The 18,726-nt window shown below is 42.6% G+C and overlaps 1 protein-coding gene across 1 annotated transcript in view; it reads right to left on the reverse strand.

Moving 5' to 3' along the window:
- Positions 1–18,726, reverse strand: part of ppl (periplakin) — an 84,572-nt gene that overhangs the window by 16,467 nt on the left and 49,379 nt on the right. The window contains exons 10-16 of the mRNA XM_063059190.1: positions 14,521–14,643; positions 12,581–12,727; positions 9,926–10,080; positions 7,307–7,404; positions 6,520–6,549; positions 2,902–3,059; positions 1,233–1,411 (exon numbers count right to left, since the gene is read on the reverse strand). Of these exons, the coding sequence (XP_062915260.1) occupies positions 1,233–1,411; positions 2,902–3,059; positions 6,520–6,549; positions 7,307–7,404; positions 9,926–10,080; positions 12,581–12,727; positions 14,521–14,643 (890 nt within the window). The remainder of the gene's footprint in view (positions 1–1,232; positions 1,412–2,901; positions 3,060–6,519; positions 6,550–7,306; positions 7,405–9,925; positions 10,081–12,580; positions 12,728–14,520; positions 14,644–18,726) is intronic.

Genomic DNA, 18,726 nt, shown 5'->3' on the forward strand with positions numbered 1-18,726 from the left:
CACAAAACATAAACCTGCAACAGGTACGTTAGCAAACAAAAGCCAAGACTGTACAATGTGTCGGAATTAATTCAACATTCATCCTCATGGCAAAATGGCACAATGGACGACAGAATGGAGTTACGATGATGATGTTTAAAAGGAATCTTAACATACACATGTGCAGGCTGGGGACGGAGGGATATAGACAACACACAGGCAGACAAGTAGTTTCAATTGACGTCATAGTCAACATGCGCATTGTGAGCTGTGGGGCCTGTTCCTGTACTGTACGGTTCTACGTTTAGTGTGACAGGGTAACAGGTCTCCAACTCTAACCTTGCTCCCAGGGATCTTTCCCTTCCAAAAGCGTGTGAAAGACACCATTTGTTGACTTATTCCAGGATTGGTACAATATTGGGCATGCTGTTATGGAAGCTGGAAGCTTACTATCACACGTCTGTATGTAATATCTTTTGCAGCAAGAAAACTGAGCAAGGAGACCTTGAGCAATTTTTGTCATGATATTTTAAAAAGGAATAGTTGGAAAACAGGCTGGTTATTCACCACAAGCCAGTGTCTGTTTATCTAAATGAATAGGTCCATTACGATGGAAGAATCTATTTAACCAATGAACAGGAAGCACAATAATCAGAGGTGGCACAAGCACAAAAATAGGTCCATGTTCCAGCACTTGTACCCTGTACGTCTCTGCTTATCATTCTCCAGCAACTGTCTCCATCTATTTATTTCCCTACCTGGTGCAATCTGCCTTTTTTAAAAAATCCTTATCTGCTTCTACCTTCACCCCACTGCCACTGACTCCCATCTCCATCTCTCTTCCTCCCCTGCCTGGCTTCTTCTGTCCGTCACCCCTCAGTCCACCTACCACTACCCATTTCTCCCCACCGCTCTCCTCTGTATATACCAGCTACTTTCTACCTCCGTGCAGCATGGTAACATAGCGGTTGGCGTAATGCTTTCTAGTGCCAGGTTCGACTCCCACAACTGTCTGAAAGGAGTTTGTATGTTCTGCCTATGACCACGTGGGTTTCCCCCCCAAATTCCAAAGTAGCATGGCTTAGGGTTAGTAAGTTGTGGGTACGCTATGTTGGCACCAGAAGCATAGCAACACTCGAGGGATGCCCGGCACAATCCATGACGCCAACAAGCTGACCTGCACCACCCCTCCCACAGATACTGCTGGGCCCGCTGACGCCCTGTGTTTTCAACACTGAGCCGGTAGCACTTACTTCTCTTCGGAGCTGTTGAGCAGGAGGCTAACTTGGTCAAACTTCTTGTTTGTGTCCTCCAGCTTGTCGCGAAGCTGAGGTGCTCCGGCTACTTGCGGGTTCTGTGAGAGGAAGTTCTGACACTCTCTTTCTTTTGACATCTTTGCTATTTCAATTTGACCGATTGAACCGTTGATGTTCTGGAGAAAAGAGCATTTTAAAAGAGTAAATTTAATATTGCTCATATTTCCAAAGTGTCTATCCACTTAAAGCAATTACAAAAAAACAAGTCAAGCTCCTCCATACATTTAATTGCCTTTACCAAGTGGATTTGGGTTACTTGGTACTAATACTTAGTAACTTAAAGGTTAACTTAGTTAACTTAGTTACTTAAAGGTGGCTCATTCCAGACCTTCAACAATAAGCAAAGACAGAACAATGAGCTTTGTCTCCACTTAACAGAAGGCATTATGAAGGAATATGCAAATCTTTTAATACAATACAACTTCCATGCTAACTTTTGATAGAGAAATAACCCCTCAGTCATCAGACTTAACATCAATGTAACCTGAGCAAGTAAGAAACTCACTTTAAATAAAAAACAGCACTACATTTTGGGATCTTAATGTCAAATGGACGTCACAACAGTTCACATTTCTGGAGGCATGCAAGGTGAAGGTAAAATTTACTATTTGCATTATGGAAGTATGTTTTCTTTGGTTGAGTTCAGAATCTTGCCCAAGGGGAATGCTATCTGGAATTGAAGGTTATAGGAACTAAGGCCAGCATAGAGAGGCCACAGTCATATTGAACAGTAAGGCAAGCTTGAGAAGCCTTGGAGCCAATTCCTGCTCCAACTTGCTCATGTTCTTGTCCTCATTCTCCCTAGACCACTCTCTACTCCTCCATCTTTTAAAAATGCCACATTACAACACTGGAGCATTAATATCAGGTACTGCAAATGCCATTGCAGGCCGTCCATGAACAACAAAAATTGTCCACAATTCAGAAATTGGTTTGAAGGTCTCCTCAGAACATGCAGAGCTATCCGAATCTGTCTCAGCTCACTTGCTGACACACTGGAAGATAGCAGGTACAAGCTGTACTCCAGGACTGAAATGCCGTGTCTGGGTAGATAATTCAGTGCTACATTGCTGGAAGTGCTGTTCGTTGAATGTTATGTGAAACCAGAGTCATGTCTGCCCTTTCAGGCAGATGCACAAGATTGTACCATGCTCTGGATGCCCAGGGTGACGACTAACTCTCAGCTAGCGGCAAAACAGGTAATCAGTTATCTCGGATCCACTTATGGATCCTTTGTACAAAGTGGCAGCTGGGCTTTCCTGCATCTGTTAGCCTCATGAGACCATGAATTTGCAGCTTGGAAGGTTTCCAGGTTGCAGGCCTGGGCAAGGTTGTTTGGAAGACCAGCAGTTGCCCATACTGCAAGTCTCCCCTCTCCACACCACCGATGTTGTCCAAGGGAAGGGCATTAGGACCCATACAGCTTGGCAACGGTGTCGTCGCAGAGCAATGTGTGGTTAAGTGCCTTGCTCAAGGATACACACACTGCCTCAGCCAAGGCTCGAACTAGCGCCCTTCAAATCACTAGATGAAAGCCTTAACCACTTGGCCACGCGGCAACACATAAGGTAGCTTAAAGCTCTATAAACAGAGAGGCTGGATATACCTTCAGATCCTGAATTCGGTCCTTGATATCCTGGATAGGCTTTCCCTGCTCAAGAGGTGGCCGGGTGCAGGATTGGATAGCCTTCTCCTGACTGATGACATTGTTCTGTATTTTATCCAAGTCAGTAAGCAGCTTCAGACATTGCTGGTCCTGGGTGTCTGACCACAGAGAAAGGAAGGTTACAGTGTGGAACTTACATGGCGTCTCCCAGTCTCTTTCTCCTTCCCTGATATAATGCAGCCCATTTCAAATCTTATAGACAAAAATCACATTTTAACATCCTGGGGCAACACAATAATATAGCAGTTAGAGCAAGACTTTACAGTGCTAGAGTAGAATCAGGGTTGAATTTCCGTTGTCTGTGAAAAAGTTTGTATATTCTCACCATGGGCTTCCTCTGGGTGATTTGTTTTCCTCTGCTTTCCAAAGACATACTAGTTAGGGATAGTGAGTTCTGGGCATTCTATGTTGGCATTGGGAGCATGGTGACACTTGCGGGCTGTCTCCAGTACATCTGTGACGCTAACGACATTTTCATTCTATATTTTCATGTTTCAATGTACATATCTGTGACAACGCTAATCCCAAAGTATTTAATTTTGATGCCAGTTAATTTCTTGCTGGTGCAATAGCAAAAAAAGTTATAGTAATGGGGCATTTTAACTTTCCCATTATTGACTGGGATTGACTGAGCGCATGGGGTTTAAATGGTACGGAATTTGTTAAGTGCGCCCAAGAAAATCTTTCGAAACAAGAAGATGGCCCTACTAGGGACAGAACAGTACTCAACCTTGTAGTAGGAAATCAAAATGGACAAGTGGTAGAGTTCTCAGAGGGAGAACACCACGTGAACAGTCACCTTAATTCTGTAAGTTTCAAGGTAGTTAATGGAAAGAGACAAGGTTGGTCCTCAAGTTAAAGTCTTTAAATGTGGGAAGGCTGATTTCAAGAGCAGAAAACAGAGCCTGGCATAAGTAGATAGGGAAGATAAATTTATGGATGAAAAGGCAGCTGGCAAGTGGAAACCTTTTAAAAGGGAGTTCAAGGCCAGCATGTTCAGTAGGAGTGAAAGGTAAAGGTGGCAAAGACCCAACTGAAATAAAGTTTTTATACGGATTACTTTGTGTTCAAGGAGTTCAGCACCAGAAGGTGACAGTACAGAATAAAGAATCACTTCCAGTCTACTTTGCTTAAATCCTAATAGAATTTAACAATAATCCACTTAAATGACAAAAGACAAAAATAAAAAGCAATATAGTTTGCACTTTAGTAGCAACAAGGTATTTTCATCATGTTGATGAGTGAATTAATTTGTTATTTTTAAAATTTGGCTCTCCTAGTTGATGAATCATTTCTAACCACAAGCCCTACTTCAATCACTAAAGCAGTACAGCAGTATACTCTGGCCCTAGCTGCAGAAACATCCTAAAGGCTGACAGGAAGCCAGGCTTAACTGAATTGGGACAATTGCAGAAACACGAGAAATATGTAGATACACCTTCGCATCAGGCAAGATTTCCCAGTGGCCGCACATTTTAATCCTACTTCCCATTCAGACATGTTGGTCCATAATCTCCTCTACCGCCATGACAAGGCCACTCCAGTTGGAGAAGAAATATCTCACATTTTGCCTGGTTAGCTTCCAACCCGACGGCATGAATATTAATTTCTTTAACATCCAGTAATTTCTACCCCTCCCTTCCCTTTCTCTCTTTTTTCATTCCCCATTCTGGCTCCCCTCTTACCCCTTCCCTTCTCCTATACATCACCTTCCCCTGGTTCCCTTCCTCCTTTCCTTTTTCCAATGTTCCACTCTCCTCTCCTATTAAATTCCTTCTTCATTAGCCCTTTACCTTGTCCACCTGTCACCCCCCAGATTCTCACTTTATCCCCCATCCCTCCTCCACCCATGCACCTAACCCCTCACATGGCTTCACCCATCAGCCACCTCCTTGGGCTCCTTCCCCTACCTTCTTATTCTGGCTTCTGCCCCTGTCCTTTCCAGTCCTGATGAAGGGTCTCAGCCTGAAATGTCCACTTTTTAAAAATTTCTCTCCACAGATGCTGCCCGGATTGCTAAATTCCTCCAGCATTTTGTGTGAGATAATTTCCATTTTCATCCATCAAAAGAATTCATCCAAAGTCAGCCATTTCAAGGCACAAGCCAGAAATTACTGCATACACAATATGGCTGTCATAATGGAAATAAGGATCTATCTTCCTAGACTGAAATCCTTATAACAGGTAAGCATTAGAATGTCACAAGTATTAAAATAATTCAAGCACAATGTCTTTCAATTATGCTTTGGGTAATAAAAACCACTCTCTTCAGTCCCCAGTGAGAACACCAAACTCTGACACTGACACTCTCCAATTTGAACCCAACTCTGACTTCCAATGCCACTTCCACGTCCATAATCTTAGCTACCTTTTCAGTTGTCTGAGCCTGTTTCCTGATCACCCCCTCATCTCAGACATCCCACCTCTCCCAGAAGTTCCGGGAGTCTCCCGCAAATTAATAGCGGCTCCCTGATGCCCGCAAATTATATACAATGTCCCAGAAATTAATTTTTTTGAGAGCGAGCGTGAGAGAATGCGCGAGAGCGAGCGCAAGAGCAAGAAAGCAAGCGCGAGGGAGCGAGCGCGAGTGAAAGCGACCACGAGAGAGCAAGAGAGCGCACGCGCGAGAGAGCGAGAAAGCAAGCACGAGAGAGACAGAGAGAGAGAGAGAGAGAGAGAGAGAGAGAGCAAGAAAGTTCCAAAAAAAGTCAGAGTGGCAGAGTGTTCCAAAAAAAAGAAAATAAAACGTATGTCACCCCAGACTACACTAAAGTGTACCCCTGCCTAATAGGGGTCAAAATAATGACAGTGTTGCTGGCTGCACTGTTTGCAACAGTGACTTTTCTATTGCCCATGATGGGTTAAAATGTAAAAGACATGTTGAGGTGAGTTTAACAGGTGTCATTCGTTCATTAGCATAGCTAACGTTATTTAAACTAGCTGGCCAGCTGCTAAGGAGCTACTCTATCGCAGACATCCCACCTCTCCCGGAAGTCTCCCGCAAATTGATGGTGCTACCTCCCTGAAATGAGTTTTTGCAGGGTGGGATGTCTGTCATCTATACTTTTATCACTTTCTGATTAGATTTACCACTAGTTCTGGTCAGCTTTCCATCTATCGCCTTCCACGAGAGTAGGTTCTCCATGAGAACAGTACAGTAGGCTGCATGGTCAGCACCACATTGTGGGCTGAAGGGCCTATAATGTGCTGTAGATTTTATGCATGACCCGCTGCATGCATTCCAGCTAAATCAAAATGAACACCCATCATTCTGCCTACCATTATACAGAGACTCCGATTTCACTTAAACCTTTCTTTTAAAACTGGCACCCTTGTTCTCAAGTTCCTTCCTGGCTTTGACCTGTCTTGTATCCAAAACATCTTCTTGCCCTACAACCATCAAAGATCTCTGCACTTCTCCATCTCTACTCACATTCCTCTATTGTGCTACAGTGTAGTTCCTGACCCCCTCTTAGTGGTGACATAAAAGCTAAAGAGAAACACATGATTAACCGGACTATACTCAACCAGCAGGTGTAATAAGGAAAAGTTACTTACTTGACACAGGAACCACAGAGGTCTTTGGTGCTGTGAAAGAGCAAGAAAAAGATTATCAACCTCAGTTCAGATTCATAACAAGCCAATTACTTTTGTATATGTCTTGTAACACTCTCTGTGCATTTAGACAAAGGCTAATAGTTGCTACTGTAACTAACATTTCCAGCATTTTAAAGAATCTAGTGCTGAAACCTCAATGTCAAGGAATGCTTATGTACATCTGCAATGTGTTTATTCAACCGCAATTAAGATAAAAAGAGTAGAGTATCCTGTATTCTTAGCTGGTTAGGTATCCCATTCCCAACTAAACTGAGATGAAAGCCTTTGGCTTCTGCAATAAATCTTTGCAAAACCAGAACATTTGCTCCGATAGAAAAGGAGAATTAGGCCAGTGTTTATATCTAACTGATTTAAAATCTACTGCGGTGTGTGAACAACTGGTTTTAAAAAGAATATTTTTCCACATTTAGGCAGGAGAAAGCACATTACATGCAGCATTGTTAACTTACAACTACTTCATGGCTATGTTAGTATAAAGAGATTATTTAAGAGAAAAACAAATTGTTTAAATACCCCACACAAAATGCTGGAGGAACCCAGCAGGCCAGGCAACACCTATGGAAAAGTGTACAGTCGACATTTTGGGCCGAGACCCTTTGGCAGGACCCTTCAGCATTTTGTGCCTTGCTTGGATTTCCAGCATCTGCAGGTTTTCTCTTGTTTGCTTAAATAACCACAACTCTAAGTTGCTTCTACTTATCCACAAATCGCTACCATAAAAACAGACCTGGTGTGTTGACATGTTTCAACTCGTTCAAACGTCTCTGGACAGTGTTCTTGGCTGTACTGCTCTTCAGCTTGACTGCGTTGTACTGATTAGTGATTCTGGTTGGAGAAGAGCAAACAATGAGAAGTGTCTGATTCACAAAATCACCGGGGAAGGAAATTTATAAGTTTAAACCAATGAAAACACCACGGGAGAGAAGCTCGCCTCTGGTCACTCACCCTAAACTGCTGGTTGAGATTTGCTGGTGCTTGTGCTTGGGAAACTGAAGAGTGGAGCTGAATTACACAAAGCCAATTTAAACCTGGTAACCGAAGATTAATGCCCATTTCCCCATCCCTATCCATAAACTTTGATCAGTGTCCTGGGATTTCTCATCTCCAAGTGATCCTGAACCGAGGAGGAATTCATTGAGAGAGATCTCGTCTCCAAGAGGTGGCACCTCAGGGCAGAAGCACCCTCACCATCTGGGATGTGCCCTCTTCTCATTACTAGGTGGTACAGGAGGCCAAAGAGCCACACTCATTGATTCGGAAACAGCTTCTTCCCATCTGCCATGGATGGTCCCGGAACTCAACAATGCTTCCTCATTATCGCTTTTCCCTGCATTATTTATTTCTTTTGTAGCTGACAGTAATTTTATGTCTTTGCAACATACTGCTACTGCAAAACATCATATAAGACAGCGATAATAAATCAGTTTCTAGTGGGTCTGCACTCACACAGAAGGGAAACCATTTTAAGAACATCTTAATCTTCATTTTCAGTTGGCTGTCAGATAGAGCATTGAACGCAGTCCAAGTGTACACCGTAGCAGTTACATGGGGCATTGCCAAAAGAAAGCAGCATCACTTATCGAAGACCATGCCCTCTACACACTGCTACTTTCAGGCAGGGGCCACAGGAGCCTTAGGTCCCACACAGCCAGGTTCAGGGACAGTTATTACTCTACAACCACCATGCTCCTGAACCAGCATGGATAATTTCACTCACTTCAACTCGAAACTGATTTTATGACCTATTAATTTTACTTGCACAATCTATCTTCTTTTGCACACTAGCTGTTCGTCTGACTTAGATTACAAATTTTTTTTTTCACAAAATTCTATTTTTTTCCTCACAACCTGGTATGGAAGTTGTCCTGTCCAAGACCGGAAGAAGCTGCAGAAGATCGTGAACACAGTCCAGCACATCACACAAACCAATCTTTCATCCTTGGACTCACTTTACACCGCACGCTGTCAGAGCAGTGCTGCCAGGATAATCAAGGACACGACCCACCCAGCCAACACACTTTTCGTCCCTCTTCCCTCCGGGAGAAGTCTCAGGAGCTTGAAGACTCGTACGGCCAGATTTGGGAACAGCTTCTTTCCAACTGTGATAAGACTGCTGAACGGATCCTGACCCGGATCTGGGCCGTACCCTCCAAATATCCAGACCTGCCTCTCGGTTTTTTTTTTTGCACTACCTTACTTTCCCTTTTCTATTTTCTATTTATGATTTATAATTTAAATTTTTAATATTTACTATCGATTTGTACTCCAGGGAGAACGAAGCGCAGAATCAAATATCGCTGTGATGATTGTACGCTCTAGTAGCAATTGTTTGGCGACAATAAAGTATAAATATCTGTAAGAAAATGAATTTCCAGGTTGTATATGGTAGCACCTACATACTTCGATAATAAATTTACTTTGAAATTTGAAATGTCCAAGCTAATGACTAAATTCGCTCTGGTCGCTACCTTGAGGCTGACTTCAGTATCGAATGTTGGTCAATACCAGCTAATCATTGCCACGGAGGCACGGTGCTGTTCTGCCCTCCTGGGCAGCCTCACAGAAAGATGGAAACGAAACAGATAATTAACTCATTTGTTTTGCGGTTGGCCTGATTATAACAGAAGTCTGTAACAAATGTTTTCCTTTAAAGAAGAGTACAGTATCTGGCAATTCAGAGTATCCATGCCAATTGCACCTCTCACAGAGATGTTAATGGTCACACACTGTATATCAGCCAATGGGTGCTGAAGTGGGAAATTTTGGGCTAACCATTTTGGGCTCATTTCCAAATAATTCTTAATGTGAAAATGGCCAAAAATTGGTCAAGTACCGATCAATCCCTTTTTAAATAAATAGCTGATTTTGTTTTGAAGTAAATGGTACATTCACAAATCCATTCAATAAACATGAGACTTTTCACCATCTTCTCTGCAGATCAATTTGACCACCTTTGCTGGGTAATACTGAGATCACAGAAATTCAAGCACACTGCACAGAAATGATATTAAGAACCTCTTTCTAAACCTTCTGGATTTTTAAAAGTATATTCATGGAGCATATAAGATGAAAGCATCTCCAGTTGCTCTTGAAATCAAGAGGCAGCTAGGAGTCTACCCGGTTGTTGGGCTGGAATCATATTTACAGTAGATCAGAGTAACAGATTTCAGAACAGCAGATAGGTCTTTATAACTAATGGTCTTATAGTAATTCTTATTTTTATTCCATACTTAATTACATGAATTTAAGTTCACCAGTTGCCATGGTTGGGTTCCAGTTTGAATCTCTGGGTCAGTGATTCATCGGCTTAACAATTATACTCAAATAGGATGGTTTACAGACTTACTCATCTCCGACTGCTATTGCCTCAGGATCGGTTGGGGGGATTATGAAGCAAACAGCAGGGGCCTTCTGCTTCTGACCAGCCGGATTAGACACCTCCCAGTGTGTCCCATTGATGTTCTTGAGCAGTGTATACTTCTCTCCACGCTGAATGTGTGTCTGCCAGAGGAAAGTGCAAGAAAGATTTGCTCACATCAGTTTAAAGTAGCAATGGAGATACATGGGACTACAGAAGCTGTGGTCTGGAGCAAAGAAAATTATTGGAAGAACTCAGCAGGCAGAGGGGTGATCAACATTTTGGGTGCTAATGCAGGGTCTCAAACCAAAATATTTGACCACCATTCTTCCTCTACAGCTGCTGTTACACCTACCAAGTGTCTCCAGCAGTTTACATAACACAGCACTGGGGTCTCTTTCATCTCCTATCCCTGCCTATTACATAGACATTACTTTTCATTCGACTGATCAAACAAAACCATGTTTCTGAAGATCATTGTCTCACAAAAAAACCCATAAAAGTTGATTTTGATTGAGAAGATATAAAGAATACAGAGCCAAGACAAGTACAGATCAGGCGGGAGGGACTGAATAACCCAGTTATTTCAAGGTTCCTGAATCCCTCCCCTCAAGACTAAAGTTGTATTTTATCCCTCCTGGTGACCTGAGCAGGTGGCATTTGTATCTTGCAGGGTCAGGTAACCGGGCCAAGCTCACCACGCTTTACTGTATGGTCTTGGAGAATCAATACCTAACTTTTTGTTTCATTTGCATCTTCTGGCAAACTTTCCAACTGTTTCTTCCCATCAAATCCATCTCATAATTTAAGTGGGGCAGATTTGACAACACTGAAAGATTGATTTCAGTAACAATCCCAAGACGTTTGCTCTTGTAATATTAGAGGTAGGCACACCTGACAGTGATAGCAAAGTATTATTCCACAGTCAGCATCATAGCCTAACAAACAAACAATCTGGTTTTCAAATTTCTGCCTGCTAGAGATTTTTGATACTCCCAGTTAGATAGTACTTTGTGATTATAGCTTTGGACAGCAGAGTACACCCAGGGGAGCAGGTGGAAATAGTTTTGTCTGAACACATTTCCCTGGAGAGGATTACATAACCGAGTTATTGAGAACAGTTAGAGGTCATTTTCAAGAGGGAAACTTGAGAATACCGCAATAGAATCAGCGACTTTCAATCATTTGTTGTGAAACAGAGAAATGGCAAAAATCAATTCTGGGCTGAAACCGTCCTTATTTATGAGGGCTTCTTGAATCTTGATCTCATTATCACTTCAGATCAGTTCTTTAGTGTGGCAGAGAGTGAATTTGCCATTTTTCAGACAGAAAGGACTTCTATCAAGGAAAAGTATAATCTGATGTAATCACTTTTCTACTTTAAATCCAGACTAGCTTCAAGCTGAATCTAAATGACCAAGGCATTTAAATTTATAAAATGTTTAGCTGAGTGGATGGGAATAATTTCCCTTTTCAATGGGGGGGGTGGGGGATAAATACTAGAGGTGTCGATTCAAAGGAATTAGAGTCACGCAGCCCAGACACAGGCCCTTCGGCCCCTAATCTCCCTACTGCCCCTTCTACCTGTCTGCACTAATCTATCTGCATATCTGCTTTTTGAGATACAGTGCGGAATAGGCCCACCAACCAGCAATCACCCGATTTAGTCCCAGACCTATTACAGAACAATTTACAATGACCTATACCAGACGGTACATTTTTGGATCATGGGAGGAAACTGGAGCACCTGGAGGAGCCCATACAGTCATGGGGAGAACGTACAAACTCCTTACAGGCAGCAGTGGGAATTGAACCCAGGTCGCCAGTATCGCAAAGCGTTGTGCTAACCACTATGCTACCGTGCCACCCCCTTCATCTGCACTAAGCCCGTAGTTTTCCACCTGTTTGTGGTTTTGGAGGAGGATTAGGCGGAAAAAATGTGACAGAATTGTGTTCTTTTTTTAACCCTGAAGGTGCAGGGTGTCTAGAAATCACTAGGTGGAAGTTTATAGCAAGCAGAAACTCATAACACACTTACTGAGACCTGTCATTCACCTGACTTACTGTAACTACAAACAACCTACCAAGAGCTGGAAAATGAGATTAGGTTGTGAACTGGGAGTGAGTGGGTAGTTTGTTCGGCTGATGTGGATAAAATGGACAAATTAATTGCACCTTTGTAATTTCATGAGAAGCATATATTTAATTAGCTAACTGTCATTTTGACGCTATTTTCACATTAAAATGAAAGCACACCATTGGGAAGAAGATGCATTACATCATGTTGGCTACGGAAATCAAATTGATTTCCCTCACATTTAAAAAAAAATGCAGTACAAGCCATAATTAGTAGATGTGTAGCTCAAGGTATACTAAATTGTCTGTTGTTCGAATTATAACATGGTGTAGCTTAATCTGGATTTTGCACCTTAAATAAATCAACTGATTTAGTTCTCCAAAAAAAAAGAACCAAACCTAGCTGAAAAATTAATGTTCTCAATAGGGTGGAAACACATCATTTGTGCTGGAATGTAATTAAATTTTTAAACTATAAAGGAAAGCTCATTCAGCAATCAATTGGCATTGTGAGATTTTCTACTAAGTTAAGTCGGAGAGGACATAAATCGAGTCGAGGTATCCTACCTCTTCTGCATCAAAGTCACAGAGAGCCTCCACTGGGACAGGCTTGGAATGGCTGGCACGGCGGTACTTGAGAGGCAGCACCTGGTAGCTGCGATTCTTCAGGGTTTTCACTGCATCATTGTACTTGTCCAATGCTCGGTCTTGATCCTGAAGCAGGCAAAGCACAAAGCAACATTAAGTGTAGTGTGACATCACAGAGAACAGAAAAAAGGCTTTCCGGCCTACTGAGTCCATTTATACTAATCCTACATCCTTGTCAACGCTCCCAGATTCTACCGGTCACCTTCACTCTAGAGACAATTTACAGTAGCAATTACCCTACCGACCCACGACCTATGGGATGGGGGAGGAAACTAGAGTGTTCAGAGGTAGCTCATGAGGAAGAAGGTTGAAATTCCCCACAGATGAAGTCAGGATTGAATCTGGGTCTCTGGCTGAAGCTCTGTTTGTGAGGCCACTATGTAGCCCCCTCCTGCAGATTTCAACTAGAACATTGATTAAACAAGACTGCACAAATAAAACACTGGATCTTGCTGGAGCCCTTGTGTCCACCTGGATTAGATGTGAAAGGCTCATCCAACAAGCTGTTGGCAGCCTGGAGGGGAGTTGCTGGGCCTGAAGGCCCCAAATGAGGGATTACAAAATGTCTTTGGTGGAGGGCAAAGCAAACTTTGGAGCTCTGACTCACATCAGAGCCCAGAATTAATTCCTAAGAGATTTTAAATACACATTCAATTAATTAATTCATCCCTGAAGGAGATGGCAGTATTTGTCATTGAAATGTTGGCTATAATTGACACCTGTACCCAGCTGGAAGTCTGAGAAGAGTTCATTCGTAATACATTATTAAAAAAAAACTGCAATTCTATACATTGAAAAATGAATTAAAAATTAAAGGACTTAGAATTGGAAACATTAACGTAAACTTATTTAAAAGCTTCCTTCGTGCTTGAATTATCAAGGCTCAAAAAACTTAATAACTATCAGGATGCAGGATCTTATGAGGACTATAAATAAGGTAACTGCAAGCAGGCTTTTTCCACTGAGGTTGGGTGGGACTACAACCAGAGGTCATGGGTTAAGAGTGAAAGGTGAGAAGTTTAAAGGGAACATGAGGGGAAACTTCTTCACTCAGAGCCGTGAGTGTGTGGAATGAACAAGTGGTCCATGCGAGCTCGATTTTAAGAGAAGTTTGGATAGGTACATGGATAGTAAGGATAAGGCGGCCTCTGGTCCCAGTGCAGGTTGATGGGAGTGGCGCCATGTAAAAAAAAAATCAGCCATTGAAAGGCAGAGTAGAAGGGGCTGAATGGCCTTGACATCTTATGTTCATATGTAAAAGAAAACAGAAAACCAGGCTGTTCTCCTTTTAGTGAAACGAGGACCATGTCTACACTTTCGGCCGTTGCTCTGAATCAGTTTCCAGAAGTCACCCTGCATTCCCTTGGAAGACAGAGCTGACTGAGTACTGTCCCTGTCAGAAACGCAGCACACAATAGATTAGGTTCAGCTGTGTTCCTGGTATTTCTCAAAGAGAAAATAATAGTGTTTAACATATCTCTTTTGATATTAGCTGAGTTTGCAGCTCTCAAAATGTGAATGATTAAAAAGCAGCACACACAAAATGCTGGGAGAAACTCAGCAGGTCAGGCAGCATCTGTGGAAAGGAATTAAAAAGTCTATGTTTCAGGCTGAGGCCCTTCATCAGGACTGGGAAGAAAGGGGGAAGAAGCCACAAGTTAGAAGGTGAAACCAGGTGAGGGACAAGGTAAGTGGGGAGGTGGGTGGGGGGAGGGAAGTGAGAAGCTGGGAGCTGATAGGTGGAAAACGTAAAGGGTGGAAGGAGAAGGCATCTGATAGGACAGGGGGAGGGACCATGAGAGAAAGGCAAAGAGGAGGGATTTAAAATCTGCTTCTGCATCACCAACACTTCTACTTACTTGGAGGTCTTGGAGCAAAGTTTGAAGCTGGAACTCATCTTTGAAATCTGGATTGTACTTCAAGTCCAGGTCATTGTCAATTTTTTTCAGAAGTTCCTGCATATCCTTCGAGTCTTTGTAAAACTAAAGTATTTAAAAAATAACATTAAAAGTGATTGCACATTTGTACAGACAGTGGGCTGCTTTGTTGTGTTAACATTTAGAGAGATTAAAATCAATTCTGAATATATTCCAGGTAAAAGAACAAGAAAAGGCAGGTTCTTAATCTGCAGGCAAAGAAAAGAGCTTATTGTTCGTAGGTCATCCTAAAATCATCTTCATCACTTATTAACTGAACATATCAGAGCTGTGATATACAGTAACCAACCTACCTCTGGGATTGGATGCTACATCTATGCATAGAAAATACAGAAAGAGGCAAGGGAAGGCAGTGAGTGTTCACAAACCTCTGACTCTCAAAGGCAAGCAGTTACTTCAGTCTCTGGCTGTGTGCTTAATAATCTTGCACTTATTTCAGACACAAAAAGATAATGCGCTTCAGGCCTTAAGGAGAAAGTTCTGAAAGTAGGAAGTTGAGCTGCATTTTAAGGAGATTCTAGAAATTATTTTAACTATCAACATTTCGGATTCTTTCAATGAAAGGATGACAGCAAGAATATGAAGGCTGCAATTCGCAAAGTAGAAGCTTGAAGCAGTCTGGAAGGGAGAAGAATATCAGACTGGAATAGCAAAGAAGGAACACACACAAAATGCTGGAGGGTCGCAGCAGGCCAGGCAGCATCTATGGAAATGATTCTGCCTGGCCTGCCGCGTTCCTCCAGCATTTTGTGTGTGTTGCTTGGATTTTCAGCATCCGCAGGATTTTTCTTGTTTGTGATTGGATAGCAAAGGAGGAATTGGATGGGAGGGTTTGAAGAAATGACAGAATATACCACTGGATCAGAGGAGAGGAGAAGCTGATCCTTCAAGGACTTTGGTGGGTGCAATGTGTGAAGGTGACTGAAGACTGCTCCCAATAGGATGGACAACAACCAATGTGCAGAAGACAACAAACTGTTCAAATACAAAATGAGGAAAAAACCGCAATAATAATAATCAATAAATATCAAGAAACTGTGATAAAGAGTCTGTGAAAGTGACTCCATAGACTGTGGAACACTTCAGTGATGAGGCGAGTGACGTTATCCCCTCTGGTTCAAGAGCCTGATGATTGTGGGGTAATAACTGTTCCTGAAACTCATGATATGGGTCCTGAGGTTCCTGTCCTTTTTTCTGATGGCAGCGGCGAGAAGAGAGCATGACCTGGATGATGGATGTCTCTGATGATAGATGCTGCTTTCCTGCAACAATGCTCCATGGAAATGTGCTCAGTGGTGGGGAAGGCTTTACCCACAGTGGACTGGGCTGTATCCACGACTTTTTGTCGGCTTTCTCGCTCAAGGGCATTGGTTTTTCCATGCCAGGTTGTCAAAATTTCAGATGATATGCCAACTCTTCACAAACTAAGGAAGTACTGTTTCTTTGTAATGGCACTTGTGTGTTACCTGGATTGCTTTGTTTAAAATGTCACTTTAATATGTGAGAAATGGGAGAAAACAACAACTGTGTATTATAGGCGTGCTTCAGATGAACTTTATTTGCTCCCCCCTTTCACCACTCCTTTCTGGACTTGCTGGTAGTCTACTTCCCTGCTCTGATCTCACTTACTTTGGAACTCTTCCTCTCAGTTCAGCCAACACTGGTACTTAGACTAATCGGGCAGGTGGAAGAACCCGAGTTTATAGACCTGTGAAAAACAACTATTAGTCTGTTTCGTGTGTTTTTTTCATGCAAAAGTCTACAAAGCCAAACAGATGCAAGGAAGTTATATACCAATATGATTTGTACACCAGTGTCTTTATCAAATTAAAATAGACTTTGGCAGAATCCAACATTTACTTTACAAGACATAAATTGCTGACATCTGTGTTTTCATGTTTCCTGAACATTTCTCAGAATAACAAGTTCGTTATTCATGGAATAAATAGCATTTGTATGTTCAACTGATTTTGGTTTTGATGATTGATTTAGTTATGAGGCACAAGTCTGTTCAGCTCAGTGGCTGGCTCTCAGCAGAGCAATCCCACTGATCTCAGTTCCCCCATACTCCTGATCCTTATTCTCTTTCACATGGCCGTCAGTTCATATTGATTCATCTACCAGAAGCGAATTAACCCATCGGCAGATCTTAGATACCTCAAGCTTATTGGGGAAAAAGCTACACTGCATTTTAAACTCAAGGAAGGTGTTTTCCTAAAATTAGAACTTCCTTTTTCTGTGGGGTGTGGTAAAGGCGTGACCTATGTACAGTGAATGACTGGCACAATGCATTTCATGACAGGCTTTGACAGCTCATTGTTTCCTCAAGGGCTGGGGTCAAGGTGCCGTGGTACACAACCTTCCCCACGCTGCACAATTTGCCGGTGACTAACATGCGTGTGTTCAATTTGCTGGAGTGCCACCAACCTCCAAAGTATAATGCTGTGTTTAATGGATGTTTTGCTAAAGCTTTATCAGTTTTTGGAGCATTGTCAGTCGTTTGGGGCCTCTTAGCTAAGAAAGGGTGTGCTGGCATTGGAGAGGGTCCAAGGAAGTTCATGAGAATGGTCCTAGGAGTGAAAAGATTAACATATGAGGAGCATTTGATGCTTTGGGCTTGTATTCACTGGAGTTTAGAAGAATGGGGGTGGGGGAAATCTCATTGAAACTTATCAAATATTGAAAGGGCTAGTCAGGGTGGATGTAGAGACTATGTTTCTTATCGTGGGGCAGTTGAGGTTCAGAGGGCACAGCCTCAGAGGAAAAAAATGTCTCTTAAGAACAGAGGTGAGGAGGATTTTCTTTTCAGCTGGAGGGTAGTGAATCCGTACAAAATCGATTGCCACAGATGACAGTGGAGGCCAAGTCATTGGGTATATTTAAAGTGGAAGTTGATTAGGTTCTTGATTAGTAAGGGCTTCTAAAAGTTACAGGGAGAAGGCAAGAGAATGTGGTTGAAAGGGATGATGAATCAGCCATGATGGAAAAGCAGAGCAGATGGATGGGGCTAATAGCCCAATACTTCTCCTATATGTCTTTTCATATCATCAGACTCAAGCTCACGGGTCCATCAGTCAGCTGAAAATGGATGACACAGTGATGTGTCTAGTAGAACTGCTGCCTCACTAGTCTAGTGATGTGGGTTCGATCCTGACCTCTGTTGCCATCTGTTCAAACTTGTACATTTTCCCCGTGGTGATGTGGGCTTCCCCAGGTGCTCCAGTTCCCTCCCACATCCTAGAGATTTGTTATTTGGAGATACTACATGGTAACAGGTCCTTAGGGCCCAGTGAGCCCGCAATTACACCAGGCAAACAATTAACCTACTAACCCATACGTCTTTGGAACATGGGAGGAAACAGAACACCCAAAGGAAGCCTAAGCGGTTGTGGGGAGAACACACAAACTCCTTACAGAGGCAGAATTGAACCCAGGTGCTGGCACTATAACAGAGTCACTCCAACCGCTATACTACAGTGCCTTCCAAAGATGTCTAGGTAACTGGCCACCGTAAATTGCCTTTGGAGTATAGGTGAGTGGTAGAATTTGGGTGGGCGTTGATGGGATCATGGGGTTGGTGTTTAATGCCCTGGTTATGATTTTTACTGTTATGCCGTAGGTGTTTCATTTTAGCAGTTCTATAAGAGCAGCCTGTTCTGCTTCCAGCCTGTTTGGGTTTGAGCTAAGATAAGGGGCTTTATTGTTCGGCTTAGGAATGCGGTGTCAGCCAGTCAGGATGGTGGAATTGGGAGAAGGTCCTGGAGGACACTGGTGTGGATCAAGGTCTTTCTGGCGGGAGCTGGGAGAAGGTGGGAGGGAAGATGGCTGAGGGTGCCGTCCCTGGTCCACAATGAGCTTTGTGCAGATGAATGACTCTGAGGAGGAAGGACCAATACTCCCGTGGGACAGCCTGTTTGCTCGAGATGGATTTCAAGTGACATTCATACGGTGGTGTGTGCTTTCAGAGGGTCTAGTGTGTGAGTTACAGACAGGTTCAAGATGTGCTCCAACTTATGTGTTTTTTTATTTTATTTTCTTTCTTTAATAAATCATTGGTTAAGTTAACACACAAGTATACTTTCTTTATAATTGTATGCGGCGTACGATCTGTTATTTCTTGCCGAAGGG

Source organism: Mobula hypostoma, chromosome 9, assembly GCF_963921235.1.
Source record: "Mobula hypostoma chromosome 9, sMobHyp1.1, whole genome shotgun sequence".
In the NCBI taxonomy this organism is placed as follows: Eukaryota; Metazoa; Chordata; class Chondrichthyes; order Myliobatiformes; family Myliobatidae; genus Mobula; species Mobula hypostoma.